A 16,130-nucleotide genomic window follows, 5' to 3' on the forward strand; every position below is an offset into this window, starting at 1 on the left:
TTCCGATCTGGGGTTTAGATTCTTGACTTCCTTCTTTCCGTGGCAAGGGTCATTTGAAGAGGGAAGCAAATATAAAGATCCACATCCATTAGATCATGATGCCGGAAGAGGAAAGATGAGAACTACATGAGACTAACCTTTGCATCTCTTGAATAACTCTTGGATACTGACTGCATCAATGACTTCAATTGTTTTATACGTGATGCCCGAGGCATCAAAATTACTACAGTATACTGTTTTTTACAAGGAAATGGCAGAATTCTTTGCAAGGCTAGTTGGGCAGTTAATGGTGTCAAGATGCTTCTCACTTTGGACCGTGCAGCATCTTGGACCTGCATAAGAGCGTTAAGCAAATTAGAAAGACGTCGTCCCATAGGATCTCTATACTTAATTGAAATTACAGTTCCATGGAAGAACTATATAGCAAATGCAGTCTGACTGTGGCAGAGAAGTAGAGGGAGCTTTTACAGAAAGAGAGTATAACATTTACTTTGTTGCATGTAAAATTTCCAAACAGCTCCTTATCTTTGACTTTGACATATTCTTTTTTTTTTTTTTTGGACAAGGTACTTTGGCATATTGCACACAAGGGTGTGGCCTAGTGATCAATGAAGTGGGTTTAGAACCATGAGGTCTAAGGTTCAAATCTCATTCCAGCGGAGGCAAACACTAGGTGATTTCTTCTCATCTGTCCAAGTTTTGGTGGACAAAGTTACCCGGTACCTGTGCTGGTGGGAGGTATCAGGTATCCCATGGAATAAGTCGAGGTGCGCCACAGACTGGCCTGGACACCACGGTGATATAAAAAAGGTACTTCGGCATATTCGCTCTTCCCCTTTTTTCACAGAATAAGGAAAAACCCGGGAGCACAAAAATAAAAAGGAGTCAAACTAGAGAATATTCATAAGCATGTTAGGTCAAACTCTTTAGATGTGTATAACACATATACCACCAAGTGGAACCAATTTTTTTTAAGGAAACCCCGATTTACAATTGTTTGTGCATATCCGGCGCACTAGTCTACAATCCCAAAATGACTAGCGTTTTTTTATTTCAGATAGTCGTTAGATGACATATAATGGAATAAGTTCGACATGCATGAGGAACAAGGAACAGACTGCATTTGTTTTTAAATAAGAGGAGCAGACTGCTTTTAAACAATTGTACAAGCACTGAACTAAAAACTAACCTCAAAGGAATTGCCAACGTCACCAGAATAGATCCGTGACTGGTAGCTACGCAATATTCTATCTAACCAATAGTAATTCTCCTGAAAGAGCAAACAGGAATCAGCAGCGGATCAAATGGATATTCAACTTAAGGTTTAGGTAATAGAAGATATTCAATAAGCAGAAATTTAGAACTTTAGTACTATGAATTAGAATATGCAACATTTCATAGCTGTCTTCTCATAATGTTGGCAATCAAATGAAACTTTGAGCCTCTGAGAGGAAGATTCCAGTAAACATTACCTGTAACCCATTTTCATGTGCCCTTTGCTCGATTTCTAGTACGGCCATAACATCGTCATTTGAAGGTCCTTCCTCTTGAAGATGTAATATTTCGTCCAAAGCAAGATCAACCTTGTCAAAAATTTGTGATGTTAGGCTTTGTAACCTTTTCCTGTAACATGCGGATCAAAATTTGCAAACATACCAGTGTCGATGAAATGTCTGGATCACAGGAGAAATTTATACTAATATCTCCACGGATATTGCCAAGTCTGGAAGGCTTATTGCCGCCAAGAAAGACGGAAACTCCAGCAGAATAAATCTAAGCCACAAAAAGTTCCAAGAATAACAACTTACCAAAATGCATTAAAGAAAATCTGACAGACTACTCAAGAACACACCTGTCCATACTTGAAGCGGAGAACCTGTACTATCTTTGTTTCCAGAAGCTTGCTCAAGAATCCAACAAAATGAACATCTTCCATCTGTAAATAAGGTGAGATAGTGTATAAGTCAATGTATGTGTAAAAGTAAAAAGCTTAAGAAATAGTTTTCTTAAGTATCTAAAATACACACCATTTTTTCATTCTTTAACTCAACAGGGAAACATAACTGCACCGAACATTGTGCTTCCACCATTGGGCTCCGAACAACTTCTCTACAATCACATGCAACGCGTTAAATGGGGATGAGTCTTAGCACATAAAGGACATCATAGAACTTCAATAGTTTATCACACAGAAGAAAATGAACAGTAACACCCGGGGCCCTAGTCAAGTTGGAATCTTTCCTTGTTTTTTTTGGGGTGGTGGTTATGAGTTATGACAAAGTGCAACAAACTGTTTCCAGGCCAAACAGCAGTAACTTCACACACTGCACAGGAATCGAATCCCCAGCAAGCATTCAAAGACTCAGTATAAACAATATACATGAGAGTGTGCATGTGCCTGTGTGTGTGTGTATAATTTGCTAGTTTCTGAAAACCAATATAATAGAAATCATATCATTAGGACTCCCTCACCAAGCCCCCAACTCAAAAATCCAAGGCATCAGGGGTAAAAAATGAACAATGAAAAAGGACGAGGTGTAACGGAAAAATCGTTGAAGCTAAGGTATCCTGCAATCAATCAGCTTCTTCAGCTTCATTAAGAGAAAGAGAATAGCTTAGTACATTATTAATTGGAGAGAAAATAACACTGAGATTACCTAGTTATTGTCGTAGGAAATTGGAAAGGCAAGCCTTTGAGGTCATCACGGCTGAAATGTAGAACGGGTTCAGGAGGTCTTGGAATTCCACCCTGCAGAGTGAAGAAGAAACTAATGACAGAAATTCTAAATAGTGCTAGGGCCCAACACCATTAGAAAGTGTAGTACCTACCAAGTACTGTAACATCAACGGACATGCTATAGAAGGGTCAATATTCCCAACAATCACCACTGTAAAAGTTGAGGGGTCCTTGAAGCAACTATTGAAATATTCACAAGCTTTATATGGGTTGACTTTTCGAAGGTCACCAAATTTGATCGGCTGCAAAACAATATGCAACTATGTAACTCATGAATACACCCGGCAGTCCGGCACTACAAAGTTGACTATGCAGATCGAAAGCCATCTTACCCTGAAGAAGTAGGAGTTCCCATAATTGAGCTCTCTCACTCGGTTCGCGAATGCAGTGTAAGGATCTCTCTCCTGAGCACGTATGGCTTCTTCTGCCATTTGCATCACTATTTTGACATCTTCTTCCCCTGGCTCAACGGTGGTTGTGAAAAGTTGATATACAAGCTGAGAAGTTGCAGAAGGCAAGAGGCGAACATCACATACAAGTAGCACAAACGAAATTAAGGTTAAAGACCAAACAGCCACTTCACAATTACTTAATTAAAGTAATGTTCTTTTTTAATACTATTATTTTTCACTATTTATATCTTTTAAAGAATTTTTCTATTATTGTGGAAAAATAATATTTTGCAATAGATGGGAAAGAACTTTCCATGAAAAGTCACTAAAAGAAACTGGTTTTCAACAAAAATTTACAAAACAGTAAATGTTAGAAATAGCTTCAATTTGAAATTCCGACCATTGCCGTTCACAGCTACTAAATAGCTGAGCGCACTTATTTTGAAAATCTGAGAGGACCACAATTCTGATAAGTAGTTCTCTAAAAATATTCTGACTTAGGAATAGCCGCTCTTACTGGAAGTAAACCACCATGGGCAGATGGCAGACGTGCTGTCTGCCATTGTTGCTTGTTTCTGCTTCAAAGTTGTTGAAATTCCATTAATAGCTCTCACTTGAAACAAAGTTAAAGAAACATATGGGTTCACTCCGGGAAGATTTGGAGTGAGATCAACTGTCACGTGATATTTATTTTATAGCTACATTTCATAAGTTCTATGTTTTAGGAGTTTTACAAAAAATTTAGCTCTAGCAACACCCATACTCGTAATTCTATTAGTATACCCGAACTCCAATATTTAGGTGATGACAAGATCCATACTCTTATAGGACAACCCCACACAACACCATGTAATATTGGTACTTCATGGACGTACAGAATACTCAATCAAGATAATTTTCTAACGACTCTTTGAATAGGAATCTTCATCATCATTTGCAAAGGATTCTAATAATCTTCATAATCTTAAAGCTCGCTCAATTCTTTATAGAATCCAACCAACTCGTCCCAATTTGGCAGTATCTATCCTTGAGACATAGCCCATATGGAGGATCTATCGTTTAGTCTTGCAATGCTTTTTGTTTTCTTATATGATATACATAACCATAGACAGGCATGTATGTAGAGAGAGATATAATAGATAACAAAATCAGATGCACATGCACTTCTAGAAAAGTCTAACCTGCAATGCAGTTTCTAAGTCTGTAGGTGAACAATCACCAGAAAAAGTTCTCATATAAGCTCCAAGTTTTGTACCAACTTCAGCTCTTTTCCCAGCAAGCATATCCATGAGTATTGTTGGTCTGTAACCAAATATACCAATTTCTCCAGCGATGGTTGAACCCATTGAACATGAAAAGTATTCACTTTCCGGGAGTTCAGACAAACCACCATATGAGAACCCTGTGAATAAAACCTATTTAAACAAGATGTTAATACGAATAACAAGTACCTCATCAACTTAGACCAAAAAAAACAAAGTGTTTTCTCAGAGTTACTATTCCAAGAGGTGGCTTTTTTTAAAAAAAAAAAATGAATCTCTTTAAAATAAAAAGAGGAATCTCTTTAGTGAGCAATAAAAGCTAGTTCTCATAACTCATAGGAATCTTGGATAGAAAGTTTGGATTGGTAAAGAAAGCAGAAGATCATCCTAGTAACTAGAAAGAAAACAAAAACTTTATAGTCTGCTATGGCACGTTATTGTTCCCTCTTTAGAGGCAGCAGCCAAAAAGTGTTTCTTATGTTTCATGAGTATCCACAAGGTATTTTATTACCAAAGTACCATCTTCAACAAGAATGATTATCTGCGGCATTTATTCACTAGTCTATGACAGAAGCCCAAAGGAAAGATGATGAGGAACTGTATCTCCAAACAGAAATAAGACAGAGAGACCGCTGCATAGGAAATTCACAAAAAATTCTCCAGCTTAATCTCCATGCATAGGAAATTTTTACCTGGTCATCAAGGAAGTCAGTAGATTTATAGCACACTCGCATTCCATTTGATAAAATCAACTCAGTAGCTCCAATAGTGGAATATTCAAGCTGCTGTACTATATGCCTGAAACAAGAAATTTGGGATCAGTTTCAGCATACATCATTACAAATATGAGACTGAAACTGCCACATGATTGCGTTCAGAGAGCACATATGTAAACCTGATGACCAAGTCTAAGGAAAATGTTGGAGTGACAGAAGGTGCTTAAATTTAACTGCCTATTCTAAGTCAGTGAGAGCAAATTGTCTGCTTAGAGAAAATCATCTGGGCTTCTGCTAATAGTACTGTAGGTACAAAGCAAGTGTTGCTCTCTTTGCAGGTAACTATCGTCATAGAGTATTTACTTTAGATGTAGGTGGCAGTGTTATCAAAGGCGAAAAGCACAAAAAAGCTCTAAGGTCCATTGGGGCCTTAAGCACAATGGACAATTAAAGCATGGGTTTTAGTGAAAAAAGGCGCAACGGGAGAGAAAGTAAAAATATGTATATGTAATCTAAGACCAATAATTATAAGCATGAATAACAAATATATGGACAAAGAAATTGAAAAGAATTACGATAAAGTGAAATATCAATTATTTAGTGTCGCCTTTTAAGGATTACACTCATTGGCAAGGAAAAGTATGCCTTAGAGCCTTGATGTGACACTGAAGCGCCCACAAAGCGAGGCGAAGCGCTCAACATGTTTTGAGCCTTGCTTCAGGGCTTAAGCGCGCCTTTGACATCACTGGTAGGTGGAACAACAGATATTTCCTTTTTGGTCTTTTACCTTTAAGAATACTTGCAGTCTCAAAGACTAATTCAGGAAAGTGAATTAATCCCACTTAGTAAAAAATCTGAGAGTGCAAAGGATGCAGATAAATGAAGTAACAACCGATGATACGAACATACTCTTTTTTGCCTTGAACATACAATGGATCACTACAGTAGCTCATTGCACAATAGTTCTTCTATTACGTTATTCTTCTTGTTCTTTTTTGGGGATAGGTCAGGCTCAATAGTTCTCTTTGACATCCTAGTCATAAATATTACTCAAAAACCTAGTTTGCGAGAAAGTCATAGCCAGTTAGAATAGTTGCATGAAAAAGACACTTCTTTTACATAATTAAGACACAATTTTAACTTATTTATAAAAAAATAGCCAAAGATATTAGGGACAAAGTTCAGTTAAGATGTTTCTGTGAGCTAAAAATACTAATTAATAAAAGTCAATGTGTGCCTGGAAAACACAAGATTAAGACACAGGCATCACCATATGCCTTAGTAAAATATATAAGCACACAATGTGAACATTATGTCACAACTCATTGGCCATGCTTAACCATCCAGCATTTGATCACTATTTGGGAAGAAGAAATGATAGGTTCTCCAAAATACACATGCTTATTTTATTTAAAGAGCATAGTAGCAAATAGCGCCAGAGAAAAAGTTATCAACGGACATCTGTTAAGAATGATGCATTGCCTTGCAGATCACATTACAAGTATCAAAAGCAAAACAAAGGCATAAACACCAATGAACTGCATTTCAAATTTTTTTAACATAGTATCCACATGTTTAAACAATATATTGAGTTGCCACAGGTTTTCCATCACACATGCAGTAGGTATGTAAGAGATTATGAACGTTAAATGTGATATATATTACCCTGGATTTGGTTTCGCACAGACAATTTCTTCAGGGATGTTTTCATCATCCCAAGGAGGAAGGCTCTTTTCTCTTTCAAGAGAATTGATCCTCACTACGACAGCTTTCAGATCATCCACTGCAGCAGTTGCTCGGGGCTCAATTGTTTTTATAACGCAGCTACTTGAAGTCTGAAACTTGTCAGAGTATTTGGACACCTCAGATGCTGAAATATCTATTCAATCAAAAAAGATTTAGCAATATTAAGATTCCCTTCACCGGGTGAAATGACAACAAAAGTCTCTTTCGTTTCTTTTTCCCCTCCAGCATATAACACTGTCTCAGAAATATAAAAACTCATAATTGGAAAAGAAACACTAGCAGACACTCACGGGGTAGCAGAGTTTTCTGGAGCTGTGCCTCGTACTCAATCCCAACAACGGGTTCATTTCGAAGAAAATGCTACAAAGCAAAAACAACACTTGAGCCTCATTTTGTAACAGGTATATTCAGCTTTTACTAAATTTTATATATGCTTGAGTTTCACCCAACTGAACTTGAGCTTTGGTGTAAAGCAACTTGCGGGAAACGGAGGAAAGTAATTTTTATGTACCTGCAAATATTCATCACGTAAGCTGGTTGATTGCATTTGATCTCGCTCCAAATATGCAGATTCAATCTCTGACATCAGCAAAGCCCGAACAACAGATATTTCACGTTCAGAAAAGCCATGAATTCTTACTCTAGCAACCTGGAACCAAGGTATCAGAAACAGCTAGAAAGCAGAATATAATTCATACGGATTTGGACGCACACCTCAGTAAGCATGGATGCTAAGGCCTCAACTGTCCCCTTCTCTTTACAGGATGATGTCATAATGTAGGCCTTAACCGGACGAACTAGGATATCTGCTGCAGCCGAACAAGAATAATAAGGAGGATCTTTCTTACGAGATATTTTAAAAAATCTCTGGTTTAGAGCATGGAAAAACATGGATTCAGTGAGCAATTCCCGGTAATCTTTCACTGTCTTAAGCTCTTCCACAGGCATTTTGCAGCTAATCATCACCGCTGACTGTTACAACCCATTTTAAAAGAAATGTCTTAAAGGAAATCCAGAGCAAAAAGGCACAATGTATTACTGAGATTGATGAAAGATCTGCAGAATACCAACCCCAGCTGCCTCAGATTCCACAAAGCATGAAAATCGTGGTTCATTGTGTGATGGAACTGAATAGTATGGTATAAGAGGAGGATCAACTGCTGAAATCTTATGTCCAAAGTGGGCTTTTATCAACTCAACAACACTCTGTCACAAATAAAGACAAGTGGCTAATATAGCTGATAGAGCCTTAACCCCAAAACTTTATGTAAAATAAGATTTAGTTTGACTCCATCTCAATTGTGAGTCGATCCACTAAAGTCTTGGGCAGCAGTGTAAGATCAGATCACAAAGATAGCATGTATTGCTTATCCCCTTTGACTGCGTCAGAAACTGAGAAATGATTTTGAATTGTTTATGATGCCGATTAACGATTAAACAAATTCTATGATGTCGAGAAATTTAGAAATAGATCCAACACAATTTAGGTGTGTAATGATGTGATAATCCTAAAGTTATATATAAACATATATCGTTACAATGAGTTACATGATCGATATTGCCATTGATGGAAATATATCAGATTAATTGGACAGACAGTTGGAAAGTATGCAGTATTTCAGGAAGGGGACAATAACAGTCTTCGAACCTGCGTATCAGGAAAGTCCCCAACAGCAATCACAGCCATATTCTGCAAATGGTACCACTTCCTGTAAAATTGCTTCACCGTCTGAGGAGAAACTGTTCGGATCACCCTCTCGAGTCCAATAGGCAGCCGCTCAGCATACTAATTAAGAAGGAGATCAGGAGGAGGGCATTCAGTTGAGGAAATAACTCCAACATGGTTTAAAATCAGCAACTAAAGCAATTGGCGTTTAGGAAACTTTACACTGAAGCTCAGGATTCTATTGTACTTTTGAACATAAAGGAAACCAATTACTACCGCTAAATAACCAATATTTCTTATTAAATCACAAAAAAGTTGTGACATTTTGTCTTTACTAGTCTAGCTTTAAATGTATAACTGGAGAGAAAGAAGAAAATTTACCAAATATGCACAGTTTTATCACACAGGACAAAAAAGGGAGCTATATTGGAATGATTAAGTTTTAGGAAGTGTAAAGGTGAGTTTGGCAGTTTAAAAGTGGGTTTATTCAGCCTTGATGTTCACTGGTTTTTATGAAATTCAACTTTTTCGACAATGTGCAACCAAAATAACAAGGGGTAGGTCCACGCCTGGGCTAACACAGATTAGCAGCTTCAATGTCAAGATATTAGCTCTTTCAATTATTTTATCATGTAATCATGAGTTCTTCAGCTCATGAACAATGCTTGACCCAAAACCAAATAAAAATAAAACAACCCATAGTACTATTTTCTTATTACAAATAATAATAAAATAAAATATAAAAAAATGAAACAGCACAGACCTTTATATGAAGATCATTTCCATCTTGTTAAAAGCCAGGGCGGACAAAAGGACAAAGAAGAACTAGGAACATTACCTTTGAACCTTCCATCATGAGAACCCAGTGCGCATCCTGCATCCTTCCATTGGCATTCCTGGTTCCTCTATACTCTTCCATTACTGCTCCTCTTTCTTTTTCCAAGTCATCAGGTGACACTCTGACCTATACGTGGCAAAGTAAATAAGAAAACTTGATATGATCTAAATGCTAGTACAACTAGAAAGGCACTAGAAGAACCTCTGAACTGAACTCAGCCAACACCGAGATCGCTTGAGACAATAGTTCAGGTTTGTCTACAGGGACAAATAGCTCATAAACAGTTTCATCAGCAGAAGTCATTGCATTCTGGCAAGCACCGAATTCTGCTCCAATACTCTCTAGAAACTTGACAATATCATGATTTGTGTATTTCTCTGTGGCACTAAAAGCAAGATGCTCAACTATGTGAGCAACTCCACGTTCCTCCTCTTCTTCTAAAACTGAGCTGCCATGAATTAAGACGTTGAACTTAATTAGCACGTCAACTATCCCTTAAGGAGTTAGCACGTCAGCTATCGTAAAGGAAGAAGGCACTGCTTAAACAGGCAACAATGAAGCAAAGTCAATGTCAAACCACTGCCGAAAAGAAAATCAAACAAGCTAAGGAAATACTCAAGGACATGGAGGTTCACACTTACAGAGGCAAGTGTTACTTATCAAAAATAAGAGTAAACACTTAAAGGCAAGTTTTTGATAGCTCAGTTGAGAATGTCAGTAACTTCCATTTCATTCCTAATTTTCCTCCCACACTTTTTCTCTCAACACATACATAATCATGCTTGTAGAGTTCCCTCGCATCGTGTCCCCAGAAAATTATTTCCCTTCAAAATCTTATAGGCCGTTAATGCTTACGCAATTATCCTGGTCCCTTTATCAGTTAAGTGAAGAAGTATTTGCAACACCAACCAATAACAGGTCTTCCTCCTTTTGAGAAGATCACAGGTCCTCCTCCTTATTTACTAGCAAAAGAATGTGATTCTAGAATATTGCCGTCTTGAAATTGTTCTAGAGTCTAGCAATTGTCTTCCCAATAGAAGTTCTGTTGCTTTTCTTTTAATAAATTATGGGACCTAATTTTGATGTCCCATGATGTGCATTTCTTTCTCGTTTCTTTCCGGGGGTGTCGGGATATCAGTTCCATCAAGTTCTCTGTGAGGCTTGAATCAGCAGAAACGGACAAACTTGTTAAAGTAGTATCCCTCCATTTCAATTTATAAGACACACTTTCTTTATTAGTCCATTTCAAAAAGAATGACACATCTCTATATTTGGAAACAATTTAACTTTAAACTTTTCATTTTACCAATTTTACCCTTAATGAGAAGCTCTTATAACCATACAAATGTTATGGCCCCACCCCCACAAAGCTTTTACCCTTTAAGCATTTAAGATCACAAGTTTCAAAACTCTAATTATTTTTCTTGAACTCCATGTCAAATCAAACTACGTCACATAAATTGAAACTGAGGGAGTAGTTACCGTAGAAAGGGGGGAAAAGGACATGTGCAAGTAGTTAAGGAAAAAGTAAGTGACAAGAATGAAAAGATATGCAGTTCCACTGCCTTATTATGTTCGTTCTTTTTTAATTTGTATGATTTCTTTCTCATCAGTGACGAACACGATACCTCAAAGACATTATTAAGGACAGAGATTATTCATTAAACAAGCCAATGCATCTAGGTGTATCCTAGTCATAGAGTATATCACAAATAGCACTTCAAAAGTTTAACAGCACACAAGTTAACTTTCAAATAATTGAACGTGATAACACAATTTTCTACCCTAATTTTCAGCCGAATCACTCTATGCTTGCACATTGCTGTCTGAAATTAGGAAAATCCCACAGCCTAATGGTGGCAGCCAATACAGTATACAAAAACACCAGACCGGGTTTAACTTTTATATTTTGTAACCGAGAAATCCCCGAGGGTCAGATTGGAGTTAAAATTTGCAAGACTGCACAAAGAATTGGAAGTTTGCAAATTGGAAAGGAATTTTGGGTCAATTTTGACTATGCAACTTCTTGGTGATACTAGGTCGAGTTTTTCTTTAGCATGATATTCAGGTGATTTAACAACCAGAGAGGTCTCCCGTGCCAGAGTGATACAAAATGGTTGAGCAAACAATCGAGCAAGCTGCAAAGTACTAGCATTCCTTTTTAACCATTATCTGTAGCTAATTTACCAAGAACTATAACTTCTCATATGCCATTATGGATTAGTTGCACTACCCTTGTCGGGAGATATATAGATCGAAAGCTCCTTCCGGTTTTATCTTGATTGAAAGAGTCTCAAAGCAATAAAAGCAGTTAGCTTTATGCTCTCCTGAAATAGCAAGACTTAACAAGGTTTACTTTCTGTACACTGAATGTGCAAATGATTTTACCATTATTATGTTACTAGATTTATAAAATGCAGTAATTAACATGCTATAACATGTTAATTACACTATACTGATACACTGATAGAAGCAGTTTGGTTGATGTAGTGGAATAATCAATCCCACCATAAACTTCTGCATAAGATAACATAGTGTTTGGTTGGCCGCATACGAAAAACATAATCTCCATATAACTCTAATGCTGAGTTTGGTTGATGGTATTAAATAATATCTGTATTAAGTTATGCAGGAATCTAGGTATCATTTTATGTGGGAGCGAATGTTGAATAAGAATATGTATATTAGCAATATAGGGTATCAAATTATTTAAAGACAAAAACGTCCTTTTTAAGTAAGTAATTCATATATAACCATCCCTTCATTATTAATCACCGCATAACAATCCCTGCATTATTAGTCGTAACATGGAAAATGCTTGCATTATAATCCCCGTGTAACTAGCAAGTGGAACCAAACGACTCCATAGTGTATTATTTACGGTGTCAGTTTGCATAACTTAATCCAATCTAATATTGTTCATAAGGATTGGAATTAGCTCCATTAATTTTGGGTAGAAAACAACAACAACAACAACAACAAACCAAGTGAAATCTCACAAGTGAGGTCTGGGGAGGCTAGTGTGTGCACAGACCTTGCCCCTACCCCTGGGAGGTAGAGAGGTTATTTCCGAAAGACGCTCTAATTTTGTGTAGAAAATTGTTCAATTTTCATGCGGCTATGCATCTTCCACATTCAACATTGAGTAAAACAACCAGTCAAATCACAAATCAGTTACAGCGCATTAACAGTATCCCGCTATTGCAAAAAACAAGCTAAAAAGGATTAACCAAATTAATTGACAACACAAAGGTATTTGAAAAATAGGGCACATACCCAGCTTTAACAGCAAGTGCAAGTGCAGCTCTCATTTTGGGCTTAGAATTGGATCGGACATAATAAGTTAGCCCATTTTCGAGCTTCCCGTACTCCACTCCTTGCGGCGTTTCCGATAAAGCTTCGTCCATATTCACATTTACAAGCTTCAACGAACGAAATCTGTGTTTCTTCGGTAGAATCTGTGACGATTCCGCCGGTAACAAATCCATTTTTCCTCTGCGGTCTCTTTCGGCAATTGAAGCTGTTTGCTATTAACTGTTCTGGTTTTTTTTTCTTTTTTCGGTATTTATATTTTATTCTTTGGGGAAAAGTATCGTGGAGTGGATCTATGGTAATATGCTGTGGTTTGCCATATATGCATTACACGTGTACTGAGTCCAGCGTGATGATTCATACCGGTTATTTGGTCTTGTTTATTTTGACAAGTGATTTCTGTTGTTTATGAGTTTGAATAATCAGTTTGAAAAGCATTTTTATCAATATTGTAGCATTACTTTTGTTTACCCTAAAATCGGATAACAATTGAATTTATATGCAGTTTTAAGGATACGTGTTATAACTTGGCACAAATTAGTAGAATAGATTAGTATTGAAATAGACAATTAAAGAATAAATGCAAACCACACAAATTGAACAGCCTTGGCCCTCGAGTTCGATCACCCTTGGACCAAATATGTATAGACGGGCTTAAGAACAAAATAACAAGACAATGATAACTAGAGAATGACAATATATTGCTTTGTGTTGCGTAAGAAATCTCATGATTAGCTAATATCTCAACCCTTCTTAATACGTGCCGAGATTTCCGCCGTGATCCTCGTCCGATCGCGGATATTTTGGCTTTCCCTTATTTAGCTCGGTAGGCTTCCCTCGATCTTGCTCGATCTCTATCTTGCTCGGTCTCGATCTTGGCTGATCTCGATCTAGATCAGTTCTGGGTCATGAGCTCGGGAATCTATCTTCGCATCACGGTCCAATATGACATGGGGTCTCACCTTAGCCCGCCACATCCCGATCTCGATTAGTCATACAAAAAGAGCAAGCCCGATTTTGACCGTATACAGATAGTCCCCTCGTTTCTCGGAGAGAAGACGACGAGAAACGACATGAATTTTTCCTATCCCGTCTCGATGTGCCGTGACGTAAGCGCTGAGCCCGATTATGACGTCAGCGACAAGTGGGTACTGAAACGCCCCGTCGGTTCGGTTACCAAGGCATTAAATGCCTGTCAGTTGCTGGTCGGCCACCATCGGATCTGAACCGCTGCCAGCAAATTATAAGTACTGCTACTTTCTTCCCCTTAAATTTTACGCTCAAAATTTCATTCATTGCTACTTTTCTTCAAAAAGAAACCTCTTTGCTCTGCAACTCTTGCTCCCAAATTTCTTGAATATAAAGCAAATCACATATCATTCTAATTTCCTTCCCTTCTATTTTACAATGACAAAAACTTCTAAAATCATACCGCAAAAGGAGATTGCCTCCTCTTCACGGCCCGCCGGCGGTGGAGCTACGGCGGACCCCCCCCCCCCCTCCGAGGATTTCGTTTGGGTAGGGTGCCCTACTGTCGCTTATTTTAGGATTGAAAACACCCCATCAGTACCTGGTTGTTGTGAATCGGTCTTGAGGTACATATGCCCGACAACCGAAGACATTCTCAAAAAGGTTAAAGATGAGTGTAATTGGGTGGACAAGGATGTAGTAGTTCCTTCTCCTGAGGAATCGATCACCACTCACTTGAAGGGGTATCTAAGCATTTTATACTTACCCCTTCACGATGGGTCCCTTAAACCCCATCATCGTCACCGTTTGCAAGAGGTACGACGTCACCCTCGGCCAAATCCACCCTTTATTCTGGAGAATAGTCATTCTCCTTCGCTTCTTCACAAACAAGATCGAGGGATGTCCTTTCACCCTCGATCACCTCATGCGCCTTTATAGTCCCCGACTTTATCGAGGAGGGCTGATCAAGCTCACTCGCTAGGCCATCAAGGCCCCGTTCTCGAGCATAGATGAGCCTCGCGACCGAGGTCGGATGAGCCGATTTGTCCGAATAAGGACTTCGGACCCGATCCCTGCTGAAGACATGCCGTTTCCGGAGAAATGGAACATGAACCGTGAGAAGCATCTTGTCTCTCTAATTTTGTCGTTTTATCTCTTATCTTCTTTCGTTATCTGTATTTTTTGGTGTTGCAGCTGTAACCCAGGCGCCGGAGGTAATCCCCGATCTCAAGCAATGGGTCGAGAGCCTAGTATCACAGAGACCTTACTCCGAGCGTGCTTGGATAGAATTGTCAAAGGGTCAATGGGAGGCTCGTAATCATGGTAATCTTCTTTCTTTGACCGGTTATCATTCGAGCCACTTTCTCGGGCTTACTCGTCTTTTTTCCTTTGTAGGCTTCGGGAAGGATGTGGAAACGAGGCCTCCATTTGAAGAAGAATTGCTTTCCCAACCACCTGCTCCGAAGCAAGCCAAAGAGAATAAGAGAAAAAGGGGCTTCGAGTTTCCCTAACTCGGAGAAGCAAAAGCCAAAGAAAAGGCAGGCCCGTACCCAAGGGAAGCACCATCGCTCTAACTTTGGATTCAGTCCACCAGCTAAGGGATGAGTCCGAAGATGAAGAAGAAGAATCAAATCTGGTAGCCCGTGTGCGGGCTGGTGCTTCGATACAAAAGCCCTTCGTACCGGAGGAGGCTGATGAGGAAGCCTTGTCCGAAGTTCCTGAACCGGAAGGAGTTGAGGCCACTCCATCTCAAGCTGAGACGGTAGAGGGAGAGATTGGGGGCGAGGCTTCCCGAGTAGCTAAAGATGTCCCGAGGGACGATCTCAAAGTGATTGATTCTGAATCTCTTCAATTTTCGGATGCCATGATTCGCGAGGCCAACATGTTGGAAGGTCGCTTTTGCGAGGGTCCTAAGGAGGCGGTTTATATCCACGGCTTCTTGGATGGGGTAGAGTTTACCGCTTTAGGAGAGGTCACCGGGTTTGGTGATTTACCAGTGCCGAAGAAGGCACCGTCTTCGGGCGCTACCGGGTCTTCATCGAGCCTAAAATTGGTGGACGGATTCCCGGCCCCAAGTGTTAACCTGATCATAAGTGCAATATAGTGCTTTCTGTCCTGGAGGATGCCCGAGTCTTCTCTCCCCTCGTGGGGATTGCTAGCTACCTCAGATGCTTGGTGACCGAGGAAGACCAAGCCGTGATGAATGCGACGGGAGCCACTTACCTGTTCAACGAGGCCCAACATGCTCTGAATCGGGTAATTTCGAGGGACATTCTACTATCTCTTTAAACTCGGAGTTGTAAGTAATTCTGACATTTTCTTCCTTGCTTGTAGGCTTTGGTATTGTATCACGAGGCCTTCCTCCGAATCCGTGAGGAACGCGAGCCGAGGTGCGGGACCTTACTGAGAAAAATGATACCTACAAGCTTCTCAGTGAGAAGCTTCAGGCAGATTTAGTGAAGGCTTGGGATGAGCACGCTGAGATGGCCGAA

The 16,130-nt window shown here is 39.1% G+C and overlaps 1 protein-coding gene across 1 annotated transcript in view; it reads right to left on the reverse strand.

Annotated features, from left to right (window-relative positions):
• Nucleotides 1-12,914, reverse strand: part of LOC109223207 (zinc protease PQQL-like) — a 13,767-nt gene extending 853 nt beyond the window's left edge. The window contains exons 1-20 of the mRNA XM_019387424.1: nt 12,634-12,914; nt 9,559-9,805; nt 9,358-9,483; nt 8,502-8,639; nt 7,925-8,059; nt 7,568-7,825; nt 7,365-7,502; nt 7,144-7,213; nt 6,773-6,986; nt 5,084-5,189; nt 4,311-4,544; nt 3,070-3,234; nt 2,830-2,979; nt 2,658-2,749; nt 2,028-2,109; nt 1,853-1,936; nt 1,657-1,773; nt 1,473-1,583; nt 1,190-1,270; nt 138-332 (exon numbers count right to left, since the gene is read on the reverse strand). Of these exons, the coding sequence (XP_019242969.1) occupies nt 138-332; nt 1,190-1,270; nt 1,473-1,583; nt 1,657-1,773; nt 1,853-1,936; nt 2,028-2,109; nt 2,658-2,749; nt 2,830-2,979; nt 3,070-3,234; nt 4,311-4,544; nt 5,084-5,189; nt 6,773-6,986; nt 7,144-7,213; nt 7,365-7,502; nt 7,568-7,825; nt 7,925-8,059; nt 8,502-8,639; nt 9,358-9,483; nt 9,559-9,805; nt 12,634-12,845 (2,955 nt within the window). The 5' untranslated portion in view covers nt 12,846-12,914. The remainder of the gene's footprint in view (nt 1-137; nt 333-1,189; nt 1,271-1,472; nt 1,584-1,656; nt 1,774-1,852; nt 1,937-2,027; nt 2,110-2,657; nt 2,750-2,829; nt 2,980-3,069; nt 3,235-4,310; nt 4,545-5,083; nt 5,190-6,772; nt 6,987-7,143; nt 7,214-7,364; nt 7,503-7,567; nt 7,826-7,924; nt 8,060-8,501; nt 8,640-9,357; nt 9,484-9,558; nt 9,806-12,633) is intronic.

This window comes from Nicotiana attenuata, chromosome 3 (assembly GCF_001879085.1).
Source record: "Nicotiana attenuata strain UT chromosome 3, NIATTr2, whole genome shotgun sequence".
NCBI classification, from domain to species: Eukaryota; Viridiplantae; Streptophyta; class Magnoliopsida; order Solanales; family Solanaceae; genus Nicotiana; species Nicotiana attenuata.